The following is a 12,490-nucleotide window of genomic DNA, read 5'->3' as shown; positions in this document are numbered from 1 at the left end:
AAACAGTCATAGTATATTATGTCAAAAATAGTCATAGTATAGCCTGTCGAACACAGTCATAGTATAGACTGTGGAAAAAATTTAAAAACGGTCATAGTATAGCATGTCGAAAAAAGTTCAAAAACAGTCATGGTGTAGCATGTCGAAAACATTCATGGTATAGCCTGTTGAAAGCAGTCATAGTATAGACTGTCGAAAAAAGTGAAAAACAGTCATAGTATAGCCTGTCTAAAAAAGTCAAAAAACAGTCATCGTATATTATGTCAAAAATAGTCATAGTATAGCCTGTCGAACACAGTCATAGTATAGCCTGTCGAAAAAATTTAAAAATGGTCATAGTATAGCATGTCAAAAAAAGTCAAAAAACAGTCATAGTATATTATGTCAAACAGTCATAGTATAGCCTGTCGAACACAGTCATAGCATATCCTGTCGAAAAAGTGAAAAACGGTCATAGTATAGGATGTCCAAAACATTCATGGTATAGCCTGTCGAACACAGTCATAGTATAGCCTGTCGAAAAAAGTGAAAAACGGTCATCGTATATTATGTCGAAAACATTCATGGTATAGCCTGTCGAAAGCAGTCATAGTATAGCATGTCGAAAAAAGTCAAAAAACAGTCATCGTATATTATGTCAAAAACAGTCATAGTATAGCCTGTCGAACACAGTCATAGTAATAGTATTTTGGGGTTAAGTGTCTTGCTGAAGGACACATTGACATTAGACTAGCAGAACAGGAGGCGGGGATTGAACCGACGACCCTCTGATTGAAAGGGAGCCCTGCTCTCCACTTAGCCACAGACACCAGTTGAGAACCGCTGGCATAGTATGTCTATAAAAAGTCATAGTATAGCATGTAGAAAACAGTGAAAAACGGTCATAGTAAAGGATGTCGAAAAAATTGAAAAACGGTCATAGTACAGCATATCGAAAAAAGTCAAAAAACAGTCATAGTATATTATGTCAAAAACAGTCATAGTATAGCCTGTCGAAAGCAGTCATAGTATAGCCTGTCGAAAAAAGTGAAAAACAGTCATAATATAGCATGTCGGAAAAAGTTCAAAAACAGTCATGGTGTAGCATGTCGAAAACATTTATGGTATAGCCTGTCGAAAACAGTCATAGTATAGCTTGTCGAAAAAAGTGAAAAACGGTCATAGTATAGCATGTCGGAAAAAGTGAAAAACGGTCATAGTATAGCATGTCGAAAAAAGTCAAAAAACAGTCATAGTATAGCATGTCGAAAGCAGTCATAGCTTGTCGAAAAAAGTGAAAAACGGTCACAGTATAGCATGTCGAAAAAAGTTCAATAACAGTCATGGTGTAGCATGTCGAAAACATTCATGGTATAGCCTGTCGAAAGCAGTCATAGTATAGCCTGTCGAAAAAAGTGAAAAACAGTCATAATATAGCATGTCGAAAAAAGTCAAAAAACAGTCATAGTATATTATGTCAAAAACAGTCATAGTATAGCCTGTCGAAAACAGTAATAGTATAGCCTGTCGAAAAAAGTGAAAAACGGTCATAGTATAATATGTCGAAAAAATTTAAAAACGGTCATAGTATAGCATGTCGAAAAAAGTGAAAAACGGTCATAGTAAAGCATGTCGATAAAATTGAAAAACGGTCATAGTATAGCATGTCGAAAAAAGTCAAAAAACAGTCATAGTATAGCATGTTGGAAAAAGTCAAAAAACAGTCATAGTATATTATGTCAAAAACAGTCATAGTATAGCCTGTCGAAAAAAGTGAAAAACGGTCATAGTAAAGCATGTCGATAAAATTGAAAAACGGTCATAGTATAATATGTCGAAAAAATTTAAAAACGGTCATAGTATAGCATGTCGAAAAAAGTGAAAAACAGTCATAATATAGCATGTCGAAAAAAGTCAAAAAACAGTCATAGTATATTATGTCGAAAACAGTCATAGTATAGCCTGTCGAAAACAGTAATAGTATAGCCTGTCGAAAAAAGTGAAAAACGGTCATAGTATAATATGTCGAAAAAATTTAAAAACGGTCATAGTATAGCATGTCGAAAAAAGTGAAAAACGGTCATAGTAAAGCATGTCGATAAAATTGAAAAACGGTCATAGTATAGCATGTCGAAAAAAGTCAAAAAACAGTCATAGTATAGCATGTTGGAAAAAGTCAAAAAACAGTCATAGTATATTATGTCAAAAACAGTCATAGTATAGCATGTCGAAAAAAGTCAAAAAACAGTCATAGTATAGCATGTCGAAAAAAGTCAAAAAACAGTCATCGTATATTATGTCAAAAATAGTCATAGTATAGCCTGTCGAACAGTCATAGTATAGCCTGTCGAAAAAAGTGAAAAAAACAGTCATAGTATAGTATGTCAAAAAAAGTCATAGTAATAGTATTTTGGGGTTAAGTGTCTTGCTGAAGGACACATTGAAATTAGACTAGCAGAGCCGGAGAAATAGTAATATTTCATAGTATATTATGTCAAAAACAGTCATAGTATAGCCTGTCGAAAAAAGTGAAAAACGGTCATAGTAAAGCATGTCGATAAAATTGAAAAACGGTCATAGTATAGCATGTCGAAAAAAGTAAAAAAACAGTCATAGTATATTATGTCAAAAACAGTCATAGTATAGCCTGTCGAAAAAAGTGAAAAACAGTCATGGTGTAGCATGTCGAAAACATTCATGGTATAGCCTGTCGAAAACAGTCATAGTATAGTCTGTCGAAAAAAGTGAAAAACGGTCATAGTATAGCATGTCGAAAAAAGTCAAAAAACAGTCATAGTATATTATGTCAAAAATAGTCATAGTATAGCCTGTCGAACACAGTCATAGTATAGACTGTGGAAAAAATTTAAAAACGGTCATAGTATAGCATGTCGAAAAAAGTTCAAAAACAGTCATGGTGTAGCATGTCGAAAACATTCATGGTATAGCCTGTTGAAAGCAGTCATAGTATAGACTGTCGAAAAAAGTGAAAAACAGTCATAGTATAGCCTGTCTAAAAAAAAGTCATAGTAATAGTATTTTGGGGTTAAGTGTCTTGCTGAAGGACACATTGACATTAGACTAGCAAAGCAGGAGACGGGGATTGAACCGACGGCCCTCTGATTGAAAGGGAGCCCTGCTCTCCACTTAGCCATGGACACCAGTAGAGAACCACTGGCATAGTATGTCTATAAACAGTCATAGAATAGCATATAGAAAAGTGAAAAAAACAGTCCTGGTATAGTATGTCAAAAAAAAGCCATAGTAATAGTATTTTGGGGTTAAGTGTCTTGCTGAAGGACACATTGAAATTAGACTAGCAAAGCAGGAGGCGGGGATTGAACTGACGACCCACTTAGCCACGGACACCAGTTGAGAACCACTGGCATAGTATGTCTATAAAAAGTCATAATATAGCATGCAGAAAACAGTGAAAAACGGTCATAGTAAAGGATGTCGAAAAAATTGAAAAACGGTCATAGTACAGCATATCGAAAAAAGTCAAAAAACACTCATAGTATAGCATGTCAAAAACATTCATGGTACAGCCTGTCGAAAGCAGTCATAGTATAGCATGTCGAAAAAAGTCAAAAAACAGTCATAGTATAGTATGTCGAAAACAGTCATATCCTGTCGAAAAAAGTGAAAAACGGTCATAGTATAGCATGTCGAAAACATTCATGGTATAGCCTGTCGAAAGCAGTTATAGTATATTGTGTCGAAAAAAGTGAAAAACGGTCATAGTATAGCATGTCGAATAAAGTCATCGTTTAGCATGTCAACAAATGACAAAAAATGCATGGTATAAAAGTCATAAATTGTAATGGTGTAAGTAAATCACCATTACATCATTCGAGCACTTACCTCAGCCTGTGTGTTACTGCATGCTGTTCCTGATTGAAGAGGAGTCCAGAAGTGTGCTTTAGTTGTACGATTCCTCTTTTGAGTTCATGACATCATGCTTTCACCATGGTTTTTAAACATCCCCACCATGATTGGATACTTGTTTGTCTATCGCTGTGTAAAAAGTATTTTCCTTTAGCGGTGCGAAGACTGAAATGTAACTGATGATAGTTTTGCATGTGATTGTTAAAAAAAAAAAAAAAATCTATTTGAACAATCAAAAATATTAATGAATAAATATAGTATATAAGTATATGTATTCAAATGCTGACACTGTGGGCATCCCCTCAGACAAAATTGAGAAAACTTAGCTTTACCACAATAATGTGGCTGACATTAAATGAATGCAAGCATGGAAGCTAAGCAATGTGCTGCATCTATCTGTGAGTTTGGTGAATCTGAACTAACTAACCTTCAAAACACCAAACGAAAGAACCAATCGAGGTAGTGGTAGACCAGCAACTCCTGTTCTAAGAAGTCAAATTAGTTTTTGTGAAAGGAGTCTGGGGGCTTTGAAGACAGCGTAGGGACTTTCAACACCTTGCGGTTAATCATCCTGCAAATAACCCAAATAATTTTTTATAAATATTAGACCAATTTGGAATATTTTTAAAAAGTAGAGTGAGTCATTAGGATTGAAATCAAGTTCTCATGTTGATCTTGGGGGGGGGGGGGGGCAAAGTCAGAAATGGTCTACACATTGTGGCTTTATTCAGCATCCTGATATATAACTAATACTTTTAAAATCAAATGCAGGTGTCAAAATACTGAAATTTGACTGAGACAATAAAGAGACCACACGACACAAGGAGTAAGAAGTATATAACCAAGTGTATTCCCTCTGTTAATGTACACATATTTAGAGTCATCTCACTGGAACACTTTACAATAACATTTAGAAAGAACAGGAAGATACTGGGAGGAGTATGCTTGGAATGGAGAAAGAGAGAAACCAGACAAACGTGGCAGGAGAATGAATTGATGGAGCCTGTCAAATGAAACGGCTGCCATCTTGTCTCTCGCCAGATAGACAGAAATAGATACAAAACAAATAATAAAAAAAAACCATGGAGAATGGATAGAGCCTGCCTTCTCCACAGGGCATGGGAACATACAATCTGCCATACAGAGAGAAAGGAATAGATGCAGGACAAAAGCAGATTGAGGATGACAGATTGAATAAAAGGAAAATGCATGGTTTCATGTTCATAACCCAAATCACATTTGCTCAATTACCAAAAGAAAATACATAGAAATTTCCGTTTTCCACGATCGTAATCTTTTTTCTTTTCTCCAAACAGGAATGATGGTAGGGAAAACACATTTCTCTTAGTAATGGGATGAGAGTCAAATATTTAGACATTTCACAAACTTTTTTCAGGATTTTTCTTTTCTTTTCATGGTACAGTTTTCTTTTTTTTAATAGTTGAGAAAATTGGAATACTAGAGTTCTGTTGTACATCTTCCAGGGAACTGCCGTTCACCTTGTATTTGTGTGCTCTTTCCCACAAAGTTTGCGTTGCCCATTGGCTGCCATCAGTCCAGTCAGGCTAGAGAGGGGGCGAAAGACACAGTCGCATCTTCAGCCGCAAGGTATCTCTCTCTCCACAGTGGAACTCCAGCAAGAATTCAGAATTTCCCTAAAATGTCTCTCAATTCGCCAGAGAAAAGAATCAAAAAAAGAAAAGAGCAAACCAAAGTGGCTGAGTCTTGCAGCAAGGCTGCGTCAGCCGTACTGTTCATGAGAGGGTGGGGTCTGAGGAGCGGGGGGTTTGGGCATTGTAACCGTCAAAAATCCTAAAGTCTGTCTTCGCTGCACACTCGCTCACGCTTTAGGTCCATAGGTTTCTGCAACGTCTATACATATATTTATAATTATATAGAACAGAGTTCATCTTGTTTGCTGGAGGTTTTTTCTGTTTTTCGGTTATTAGTAACTGTACTGTAAGGACGTGACACAGTTTCTCTGCAGGCCCACTAGAGGGGGGTAAGGGGGGGGGGGAGGGGAGGGGGAACCTCGGAGCCCCAGAAACACATGACACAGATCTGCTGGAACAAAGGACGACCAAGGGGATTTTGGCCTCAACAAGTTTTTGGCGGCTTAACGTACAAGTTAGCATCCACTGGGTTGGTATCTCACATAGTTGCTACGTTTAAACGTCGTTATGATCATCAATCGTCGTCGTATTTTTTAGGTTTTTTTTTTAGGTTTTTTTTAAACTCCACAGAAAGAAAAAGTCTTTTAACTCTTTTTCGTAAATGAATACTACATGCTTGAAACACGGCAGAGTTTACGTTGCATCGGCTGCGGCGCACCGGACAAGAAGAGAAACAGGGTGCACGAGCGACCAAGAGGAAGAGAGAGAGAGATCTGACAAGAGGTGAGAGATCGGAGACGTGGAACACTCACAGAGGTGGGAGAGCTGGGTTTGACACAATGTCTCTGTGAGCTGGCAGTATATTGATTTGACAGAGGGATGTCAAGTTGCCAAATTCAAACGGGTGCAAAATAATATGTTGATACTGTCTAAGGCGAAGGCTTACACCAACGAGCTCGCCTCAGAACCAAGTACGGGACCATGACACAAATACTGATGGTGGCGCTTTCCTACAGTACTCACGGTATTAATCAACCCGTCATGTGCTATCGCATCAATCACTGTTTGATCGCTACACGGTTGTTGGCACAGTATGTGTTGAGATCTGAGGTGTAATAGCCTTGCGTTAATAATAAGAAGTCAAATCAATCAAAGCTGAACGGTGTGAACAGAAGCATGATGTCACCTTGCCTTCTTATTTTGCTGCCTCCCTCTGATTAGATTGGAATTGACATGTATGGCCACCTGACAACACTGAGTTTTGAATGACTAACCCCTCTGCTATGTTCCCATATACTGCCCTTTCTCGCTCCCTCTTTCTCTCGTCTCTTTCCTTCTCTAAGTGCATCTATCTGTCTCTGTGTGTCACGGCGGCGCTCCCTCAGACGTAGTACTCTTTGTCTTTGTTCTTCTTGTTCTTGGTGACCGTCTTGGCAGTGCTGGGCTGTTTCTCCTTCACCAGGGCTCCGTTGCTCTGCGTGGCCGAGTTACTGATATAGTTGCGGCTCTGGTCCACCTGGTAGGAGCCCTCGTCGCGGTTGCGGTACTTGTACATGGCGTAGAGCAGGATGAGGATGCAGAGGGCGGCGGCGGCCACGATGCCGACCACCATTCCTGTGGTGCTGCTGGACTGCTGCACCTCCACGGCGCCCGGGAGCCCTCTATCAGGAGACGTGGGGTCTGGAGTGGGAACATGGGGGAAATTTGGGGGGTAGGTTATTCCTGGGACTCTGCGGTGGCCCGGGTCTGAAGAGGGGTGGGCCGGTGGCAGCAGCACCTGGTCCCGGGTGTTCATTTTACCGGCGGGAATTTTGTTGTTGCTACTGCTGCTGCCGCCGGCGGCCGGCTTGATGTGCGGGCTGAGCTGGTCGGGGTTGGCTGTGGGGGTGGAGGAGAGAGGTGGGCGGTGGGAGTTGGGGGAGCGGGAGAAGTGGCGGTCTCGGGGGTTCTGGACACTGCCCTCGACAGCTGGGGGAGGGGGGAGGACAGTCCTGTCGGTGACCAGGGGGGAGTTTTTGTAATAGTCCTCGTCATCAGACTCTGTCATCTCCCCCGAGCCGTACGCCGACACCTCGATGGTCTCCTCACAGTCCTCCTGGTCCAAGAGGCAGGGGGGCCGGCCATTTGGCAAGGGGAGGGACTCTTTGGTGGTTTCGAGCAGGGTGAGGAAGGGGCGGTAGGTGGTTGGGGGTGGGGGGATTACTGGGTAGTGGGTGGCGATGGATGGGGGGTCTAGGGAGTCCACCGTTATTATGGGCAACACTAATTCACCTCCTAGGACAAGAAAGAGACAACGGAGAAACAGAGTGTTAGAGACCACCTGAGAGAGACTCCGCCTCCAGATGAACAGAAGAAAAAACAGTTCAAATGAATACAGCAACACCAGTATTAGAACAGCACTAAGACTTTACATGAGGTTAGTTATACAAGTTTAGTTAGTCTGTTCTATTTAAAAAGTTAATATGCTGACTAGCTTTGAACTGAAATAAAATACAAGATGTAAGACAATAGTCTATCCTGCACCTGTTCCTGGCTGTTCTGACCTATCGACCTACATGCTATATCACTAATACAAGATAAAAGTAGACTACAAATTACACTGAACAACTTAACATCTATTGTACTACACAGCCTATGCTTCACTGCTAACTTTCTCGCCTACGCTTGCTACACTAGCGCTCAGATGATTCTGCTGTGATTGGTTAAATAAGATAGCAAACCACGAGGTTCAGGTCACTTACATCAACAAATTGGCCGCATGATTTTTGCATGAAAAAAAAAATTACAAAAAGAAAGCTGTGTAAGATTGTTCTCGGATAGTGATAAACAACTCACCCCCACCCCCACCCCCACCCCCCCCCACCCCCAACGTATTTACCTCTTCTCCTCTTTTGCTTTTTTTTTTTTTGGGGGGTGAATAATAATCATGATGTTAAGAAACTTGAATTATTCATTTTGTTTATGAAGGATGGGCTCAATCCCACTTCCCTCCCTTTGGGCACAGTGGTTTCTATGGCTCATTTCTAATTAGCTTAATCTGTATGCAAACCCTCAGGAGCTGCTGCAGGAAACTGTCATTTCTAACCCAAACTCTCAGTACACACTACAGTACACTGAGAGACAGCATGAAACACTAGGGCTCCCTTTGCTCACCTGATGCCCACTTCCCTCCCAAACACCACACACAAACATGGGGCAATAACATCCTTCTAAAACAGCCACCAACACAGGTGGCAATTAAATAATCGTCTAAATGAGCCAGAATTTGTGGTCAAGCCTCAGTTATCTGATTTTAAGCCCACTTGTGAAATGATCACCCGATTTAAATAAATATTGCCGGGTGAATAACAATATCATTTGTAAAACTTGCATTCTTTCAGGAGAAATCCTTTCTATCACAGGCCCAGCTGGAGTTCAGGGTTACACATATTGGGAGTTTGTTAACAGAACATGGCAGAATATCACTTTATACACTACATTTGACTTTCATAACATTTGTTTTTCTCTTAAGTCTGGTAAATGTGTTAAGGTCACAGTCAAGGAAACATTTGTAAAACATGGCAGAGGCAGGGGGGGATTAGATTATGGCACATCTTGAGGGGGGGGGGGGGGGGGGGAGAAAAAGGATAAGGTAACAGCAAAACATGACCAAAGATATGCCAACATCATCAGCATAAAATCATGACTCTGGCTCTTTGTTCATTTGATGAGGCAAATCAGAGTGACTCAGAGGGGGGGGGGGATCAGGGGTGATGGGGTATTAGTTAAGGGGAGGCGTTGGGATTGGAACAATTCCCCCTGTATTCAGCTCAGCAGCGCTCAAGCCCCCCAAAACCTTCTGAGTTATACAACCATACATTTTCACTCAAAGAACGGCAAAGGCTTTGTTACAAACATTGCGTTAACAAAGCCACTACACATATCAGCATTTAACAACACACTTGAGAGAAACGGGCCTTGAAATGAAGCAAAATGTGAAACGGCTGTAACGGTTATAAAGAAGAAAAAAAAAAGAGAAAATGAAAACGCAGTAATTCTTCAACCCTTCTTTCTAACTTCAGGCTAGTTTCCATGGCAATGCTGAAGTTATTCCTCTCCATTATATTTCCTTTCTTTCTGTGTTGGAGGGCTGTTTCACCTTGAAGGCTGAGAGGACAGCAGAGCGCGGTGTCACATTTGGAGAACAAAGAGACGCACCGAGGAGGATTTCACAACTTTAGAGCAGTTCTAAGAAATTTGTGGTTTTGTGAAATAACTTGTCAAAGTCACAGGAGACCTAAAAAAAAACAGTTTTGGGGGGGGAGGGGGCCTCAGAGATACAGGATGTACGTTTGATTGAGGTTGATCGAGGGTTATGGTGGAGTCGCTATCTTTACTTTGCCATCTCTCTGTATGGCAGAGATGCTGCAAGTGCAATTTCAAGCTTTATACCTGCAGCCTACCAATTACCGAGGAGTTGCCTCCGCTGTGTGGCCCACTTACAGTACATGTGGCTGACACTGCAAATGGATGGTTGTGTTATTGTAATCCCCGTGTGTTAACCTGCGTGTTTTCTGTCTACCTTAGACGCACCCACGGATTAGTCTGTTCTCGCTTCCAGGTCGTCAAATACAGCGGCTTAGTCATTGACCCTAAGCTTCAAACTATGCTGCTGTTTGTGGACGCAGTTATGGCGGGAGTAAAGGAGGAAGTCATGTGACCTAGTATGAAGAGCGACAAAGTCTGTGTACGGAAATCGGGGTGGATGAATGGGTCAAGAACATAGGACTTTAACTCAGGAGGCCGCCGTTCGTGTCCTGTGTACAAACCAAAAAGTAAACGCCGACTTTATTTTCCATTGCATACTTAACTGTGTAACAAACGTACTTCCTATTTTCCTGTGAGCGAGGAAGTTGATTTTGAAAAGACGGTGTGTGAATGTATTGAGCGGAAACTGACGCTAGAGGGGTACGTAGTTGAAAGTGTAGGGACACTGACCCAGCTGCTGTATATGATGAGTTTGGAGTGAGACAGTGTTGCCTATAACAGTGCTTAAAAAGAATTATGTAGATATTATGGAGGCAACTGTAGAAGTCTTTAACAGTAAAGGATTGGTACGACGAATCGCTCGCATCACTCTGCTGTGCTCTTTAGCGTGTAGGAGAGCCAAAGCCTGATGGCCATTATCCGGTATGACTGGCAGGCAGTGGCCAATAGAGAAATAATGAACCTCAGCCCTCACACACAGAGTGAGCCACATCTCAACACTCCAGGCAGTTATCAAGTGAACCGTCGTTTCATTTCCTGTTGTGTGACCCGAGCCGACTGCACCCGTAGTTTAAACCAATCTACAGCTTCAATTGGCTCTTCTCTCTGTATGCAGTTCTGGTTGCTCAGAACCCGCAGGCAGGTGGCTGACAGGCCCAGGCAAAAAAAAACAAAAAAACCCCCGATGTCACAGAAAACACATAGATGTGTTCTCCTGCTGAAAGCTGCCAAGAACCGTATATGAAACATGAGATATGAAAGTATTTTATTCCACATAAATGTCTGAAGCTAAACCAGGCCTGACGCAAACGGCGCTGAACAAAAAATAAGCATATAGCGCGTTTCCAGTGAGTGGGCGTCTCCGTTTTTTGATATTGTATCACTGTAGTAGAAGCATTAAAGCGAGCGAGACTCAAAAGACATTGAGCCTGATTGATTGAGTTTGACTCCATTGATTTGAACAGCGGAGGCCGCGGAACCACGTTTAGCCCACATGATGACATTTCTTCTTTATCTTTACCCACACGCCACTCCACGGCGCTGCCAGCATGAGTCATCCCCCCCCCCTTCTATTTACTCAAAAGGAGAACAGGACCGGCGGATAATGATGCATCTATGTCGGTCTCCTGACAAACATTGTTATTCTGCCGATCACGTCGGCCCGCTCACATCCATTTGAAATATTTAAAGCAAAAAGGTTGTTTGGAGTTTGCGCATTCTATAATTCAGCTTTGATTAGACTGCAGATAGAAAATCCAACAGCGTGTCCGAGCCTAATATATTTTCCCTTGCTTGCTTTTAAATCAGGCCGCAATGGTGGCCATATAATTTGTGCAACAGAGGGGGGGGAGAAAAACACCCGGTTTCTTCATACATGCATCTCCATAAACTATTTATAAATGCTGCACTTGCTGCTGTTGCTCTCAGCCCAAGTGATTTATTTTGACACAGAGGGATGATGCCCTGCCCATATCGTGCCTCACCGAGAGTCACATGTTGGCAAAGTCAAAGTAACCTCCCTGCTAGCTCATCAGCACCTGGATCGACTCATTAAGCCTGGCTGAAATGTCTTTCTGGCCAGCCCGGTGTTTCCGCCTCACTGTGGTGTAACTACCATACGCAGACAAATCACCAGCTACTACTTCACCACCTCCCTGCCTTTGCATTGGGCCTGTACATCTGTATATAGTCCCTATATAGTTTTTTTCCCCCCAACCAAGTATATCTGTAAAAAATATATCTCCTGTTATTTGATTTATTATGCGATAGCAGATAAATCTTGTTTTTTTTTATTGTGCACTTAATGGACGATCAATAAACTGACTTATCTTTTTGTTTTCTGTAAATGATCTTCATCGTTTCCACTGTTAGCGTATTTGTAAATGAAAAGGTCATGCTCCTGGACGAAACCATATTTGTTTACTGCTCTGCTTTAACATCGCATTTTATTCGTAATATTAATACGATTTTGCAACTGACAGCGAAAATACTTCGGAATTAAACGCACCGCTGACCAGTTTTTAAGTAAAACGGTCACAAGGCCTCTGAATAATGCAGCACTTGGCTTCTTGATATGTGCATTTAACAGTAGACTGAGCACCGGCATTCAGTTCTTTAGAAACTACAAATGTACTAACTGAGATGTACATTGTGTACACGAACGCCTGTACCACTGTTAAACGGCAATTCTAAACCGATGGTGAATGTTTAATATTCATGGTGAAATAATTAAGTGTTGAATTAAAGCAGCGATCAACAAGCTG

The 12,490-nt window shown here is 41.3% G+C and overlaps 1 protein-coding gene across 16 annotated transcripts in view; it reads right to left on the bottom strand.

Moving 5' to 3' along the window:
- Positions 1-4,694: 4,694 nt before the first annotated feature.
- The window catches only part of nrxn2b (neurexin 2b), a 645,600-nt gene continuing 637,804 nt past the window's right edge, over positions 4,695-12,490 (bottom strand). For 15 of the 16 annotated variants that reach the window (XM_068713609.1, XM_068713607.1, XM_068713608.1 and 12 more), the window contains one exon: positions 4,695-7,754. In XM_068713609.1, coding sequence (XP_068569710.1) covers positions 6,862-7,754 — 893 coding nt within the window. In that variant the 3' untranslated portion in view covers positions 4,695-6,861. The remainder of the gene's footprint in view (positions 7,755-12,490) is intronic. The other variant, XM_068713620.1, reaches the window with a different exon arrangement.

The sequence above is a fragment of the Cebidichthys violaceus genome, unplaced genomic scaffold (assembly GCF_023349555.1).
Source record: "Cebidichthys violaceus isolate CVI_PGR_0920_01 unplaced genomic scaffold, fCebVio1.0.p SCAF_19, whole genome shotgun sequence".
NCBI lineage: Eukaryota > Metazoa > Chordata > Actinopteri > Perciformes > Stichaeidae > Cebidichthys > Cebidichthys violaceus.
This window is presented reverse-complemented; position numbering and strand designations above follow the sequence as displayed.